The sequence below is a fragment of the Limulus polyphemus genome, unplaced genomic scaffold (genome assembly GCF_000517525.1).
Source record: "Limulus polyphemus unplaced genomic scaffold, Limulus_polyphemus-2.1.2 Scaffold2951, whole genome shotgun sequence".
NCBI classification, from domain to species: domain Eukaryota; kingdom Metazoa; phylum Arthropoda; class Merostomata; order Xiphosura; family Limulidae; genus Limulus; species Limulus polyphemus.
Window position 1 is genome coordinate 116,583 of NW_013668561.1, and position 5,272 is coordinate 121,854.

At 30.8% G+C, this 5,272-nt stretch overlaps 1 protein-coding gene across 1 annotated transcript in view; it reads left to right on the top strand.

Moving 5' to 3' along the window:
• LOC106468294 (protein CIP2A-like) overlaps positions 1 to 5,272 on the top strand; it is an 88,995-nt gene that overhangs the window by 69,174 nt on the left and 14,549 nt on the right. The window contains exons 15-18 of the mRNA XM_022396633.1: positions 823 to 941; positions 2,793 to 3,015; positions 3,767 to 3,829; positions 4,423 to 4,533. Of these exons, the coding sequence (XP_022252341.1) occupies positions 823 to 941; positions 2,793 to 3,015; positions 3,767 to 3,829; positions 4,423 to 4,533 (516 nt within the window). The remainder of the gene's footprint in view (positions 1 to 822; positions 942 to 2,792; positions 3,016 to 3,766; positions 3,830 to 4,422; positions 4,534 to 5,272) is intronic.

The window sequence follows — 5,272 nt, forward strand, 5'->3', positions numbered from 1 at the left end:
CAAACTATTCGAAAGTGCTCGAGTTTTGGGTCTTATTTTAAGTTTATTACACTTTATATGTGATCCTTTGTTCTAACTCTTTTATCAAGATGCATAATTGTGGATATTATGAATTTTTGGTCAAAATAATTATTCAAAAATTAAGTTCCCACATTAAGCTAGGCATTGTTAAGCAATAGAAAATTAAAAATATCTATACCCAACATTTAGCAAACAGGTCAAATTACATAGCATACAGTAAAGAGCTCAGGTAGTACTTAAGATGCTGACTATGCTATTGAAATTAACATGTTTTATTTCTATTCTGTTTTGCTAGAAGTGTTTTCTTTCCAACAACTGGCTGTAGTCAATAATATATTGTTTAAATGTGGGATGTTATGGGCATGAGCAGTCACAAGTTTCATTATTTTTAATTAGCTTTCAGTCAACATGTGAAATTTGAAAATAGTGATTATATTTGGTAGATGTTCCCAAAATTGTATGGATCCAACTTTAAATGTCTTTCCTACTATTGTACATTTTACCATTATCATGTGCTTGTTTGAAACCTTCTTTGTATTTGTCTGTTGTACTTGATCATTTGTTATTTTTGGTGTGGTTCTCTGATTAAATTTTAAATTAATTGAACAGAATGTGTTCTTTCTCTTACTTGCTAAATTTAACATAACTACTGTGTGTTATCTTTCAGATATGTATCATAATGTTAAAACATTAAACTCTTTAATAATTATCCTACATTTTAGTTTCAGTTGTTACATATACTTAGATGGGCCTTATATATTATTTAACATCAGTATCATTCATTGTGGCCTTTTGATCTAGGATTCTCGTCTCATGCAAGTCTTAGCTTTTGCTTTGGCCTCAACTTCCAACAGCAGTGTCCAAAAAGCACTAAAGGTTGTGATACTAGGATCCCAGTTACCAGCCTTTTCTAGTTTACTGTAAGTAGCATACTAGCATCAAAATGTTTATTTCATATACTTAATTTGCCTAAACCTCAAATCAGTTTTTTAAATCATACTAACAGTTGGATTCATCATTTTTATTAGACTTGGCACAATAGACTCTGACTTTTTTTACCAATAAATCCTAACACACAAACAGTTTTGTTTGATATAAAATTTGTTTCATGTTAGTATGTGCATTTACATTTGATTTGAAACAAATATGTACATGATTTGTATTATATACATCATTCTTCACTAAAATGCTTTAGGAATATCTTGCTTTCTTCACAAGTGAATAATGTCTTAAAGGAACAGCTATAAGACTTAAACATTTTATTCCAAATTTATTTATTTATATTAAATCTACAAATTCTGTAATACATATTTTACAGATGTTTAAACTTCATTTATTGAGAACTTCACATGACAATATACAAATAATAAATGTGTTAGTCATCAGAGCCTTCAAGTTTGAAGTCTTACTTTCTCAGGTATTTAGTTGCAGACAGAAGAACTGGTGTATTTGAAATCTAAAGCTACAGTTGTTGTTGTTTTTTGTGTGTACTTGCTGCATAATCAAAGTTTATGATTTTCTTTTTAGTTCATCTGTTATTTTCTTGACCAACATAACCAGGAGCTCTTTGAAGCTTACTGGCAATTCTCAAGATGACAATAAAATCATCCACTGATCTGATATTGATAAGTCAGTGTCACTCAGTATGGTATAATTTTACGTCTTTATTTTGTTTTTGAATTTCGCACAAAGCTACGCGAGGGCTATCTGCGCTAGTCGTCCCTAATTTAGCAGTGTAAGACTAGAGGAAGGCAGCTAGTCATCACCATCCACCGCCAACTCTTGGGCTACTCTTTTACCAATGAATAGTGGGTTTGACCGTCACATTATAATGCCCCCACAGCTGAAAAGGGTGAGCATATTTTGGTGGGACGGGAATTCGAACCCACGAATATCAGATTGCGAGTCGAGCGCCCTAACCACCTGGCCATGCCAGGCTCTACACCTTTAAGTCAGTTGTTTGTCCATTTTGAAAAATTTTAGGCCTGGCCTGGTCAGGTGGGTCGGGTGTTTGACTCACAATCTGCAGGTTGCAGTTTGAATCTCTATCCCATCAAGCATGTTCACCCTTAGAGCCATGGGAGGTGTTATAATGTAATGGTCAATCCCAGTAAAAGAGTAACCCAAAAGCTGGTGGTGGCTGGTGATAACTAGCTGCCTTCCCTCTAGTCTTTTACTGCTAAATTAGGAACAACTAACACATATAGCCCTTGTGTAGATTTGCATGAAATCCAAAACAAAATTTTAACCAGTGCTAGAATGTTATATATCCAAGTTTCTAATGGTGAGAATAAAAGCCTTAGCATTTATTTAAAGTGTTTAATTCTTTTATACTTAGATTTTAACCTTTAGCATTAGTTTCCAGAAGCACCTTGCCATCTTAGTTTTTTTTACTTTCAGTAGTATTTTTAAAGCATTTTATTACACGCATAACTCATGCCTTAACATACAACAGTAGTATTTTAATTTTTAAAGATTGTGAACCTAGAATCTTAGTTCCAACTGTTTCTTGATTTACATAAAATTGTTTATTTCAAGTACTTTAATAGTTCCCTTTGACATTCCAGGCACATGTAAGGTATCAAATGATGTGTTCTTTTCAAATCTAGGTCATTCACAAGCATTTTCATTGTTGTGTACACCAGTTTGTTTTTTTAATTTTTGGAATTCACTTTATTTTGTTTGTTTTAATGTATACCTTGCTAATTTGAATTTTTCATGGACATTGTGTATCTCAGAATATTTTACTAAGTTTTTTTTTTTTTTCACAGACTTGGAGAAAGTATTGCAATGACAAATGCTAATCATAGCCACTTACAAGAATCACAAACTGAGTTATTGGCTTCAAATGTACACGTACGTAATGACGTTCGATTAGAACATTCAAAGTCCTCTTACCGAGAATCAGTTAAATCCAGTAATATGTACAACCGTCGTTGTTCTATAGACAGAAACATTCAGTCTCTAATACAGAAAGTGGAGAATGGGCTAGATGTAAGTAAATATTTAAGTGATACAGTACGACAATTGTAACACTGTTAAAGTAAACCAAATTGAATTGCAAAGGTATATAGTTGCAAATTATTTGGGCTTTAGTAAAATATTTTTCTTTCCTTTTTTTTTAAATTTTGACTATAGAAATCACAATGTGTTGTAGTTTTGTATTTTCTGAAACATCATATTACAGGGTTTTAAATTGTTAATTAAGTTCTTCTGTCAATTGATTATAAAACTATAGTTAATAGACATAAAAATCCGTAAAAATGATTACTTAGAAACATTGAAGAACCCTACTAAAGGAGTACTATAATGCTCTCAAGATAAATAATTGTTTCTGGAATCAGTCTACTTCTATACTTCACTTTAAATAAAACTTAGACTTTTAACTTGAAAAATAAGGTAAAATAACAGAATGCTTAAATAGTAACAAATTTTGCATCATAAGTTTTTAATATAATGCTGTGCAAACCACAAAGGGGGGTCATGGGATAGGGAAAAGTGAAACTTCTCATGAATACTTCATTTTGCATAAAAAATTAAAATGCCCATCATAAAAAAAGACAACTTTTAATAGATGATTATATTAGCTATTAGCATATTTTGATCACCCAGAATGATAAGTTTAAAGTTAAAGTAATCAGTGATTTATCATTAAATAATGTTTTCCTTTTGGTGGATGAAAGAATAAGCTATAAATATAATAGTGATGATATTAGTAATTTGTGATATTTTGACTTGTGCATAGATTAAAGATCTAAAGTCCTCAGAAATTATGGATATGTATGAACACAAGATTGCAGGCTTAACAGTGAGTTTTCTTAAATTTCTTAACTTATTTTTGCATTTTTTTAAATATTTGAATCAATAAATGTAATTAACTACATGTTTTTGTTATATATATACATGTTTCGTATTTTTACCATTCATAAATGTCACATTTATTGTAGAAATTAAAGTTGAAAATTAGTCAAGTGATTGTTTAATATTTAAGGTTTAAAGAAAAATTAAGTAGACTTTGCAATATTGATTTATATACAGAAGCAGTAAATAAGAGAATGTGATAAAAATACATTTTTGTAAAATGTTTTTCTTTAAATGTGTATTTTAGCCAGTTTTAGAATAAGAAAATTCCCTCAAGAATAAGTGTATGCTGATTTTTTGTGTTTGAATGGTAAAAAACAGAAGTGTGAAAAAGCTTGTTGAAAATGTCTTTATAAAGCTTTGCTTAAATTGTTGTATATCATATTGGTTCTGTGTCAGAAGATTTTCAGGTATTCCATGTTTTTACAAATATTTTAATTTTCAGCTTCTACGTTTTCAGTTTCAAAACTAAAACTTTGTAGTTACAAAATAAAAAACAGTAATTATATAAATATTGATCCAATTTCTTGTCTCTCTTAGTTAAAAGAACAACAACTTCAGGACCTAGTGGAAGCCAAATCGGCTGCTCTTCAGCAATCTGACAAACTTCTCAACCAATACAGATGTCGTCAAGCACAGAGGGAAGCCGAGGTGGGTGAAAAGATGCAAAATTTATGGTATTCTACAAGTTGCTTATACATAATTCCCACATAAGTTTCTTCTCCCAGGCCTGTAAAAGCCCTTAAATTTCATTTCTGTTCTGAAAACTGGGAAAAATAAATAAAAATTGTGACAACTACGATTGATGAATAGGTAACTGAGAAGCAATGTTTTAAACACTTATCAACAGTACACTTGCCTTTTTGGATCTTCATTAGTTATGGTTGAAATGATGGGTTGGAAATTAAATAAGTTTGTTTTAGAAAAAATGCTTTTGTAGATTTTATTCTGTTGGTTTTTGCAAGCACAAATACAAAATTAAAAATGGGAAATGTATTGTATGCTGTTGAACTGGTTCAAGAGTCTGTTGTAGCTAATAATTGACAGTTTTATTCAATTTGTAACTAGAGAGGATACTGTCCATTACCAGGCTAAGTCTCTCAAACCTTCAACTCATTAATATAAGGCCTTGTCAGTGACATTGGCTAGGGATCAGCCAGTATCCGATAAGTTTGAATCTTTGTCTGGTTGCCAACCTTCCCTACCAGTCGTTCTGACTATTACGTGATCCTTTTTTTCCTTTTAGCTTTAGGAAAATTTAAGTTGTTCATTCATATTTCATTAAAAATTAAATACATATCATCTATTTTAATCTCTAAAGATGCTGTGAAGTGATAGTTTAACATCACCTGCTAAATCCCCTCGATTTTTTTTTTTATTATTATTATTA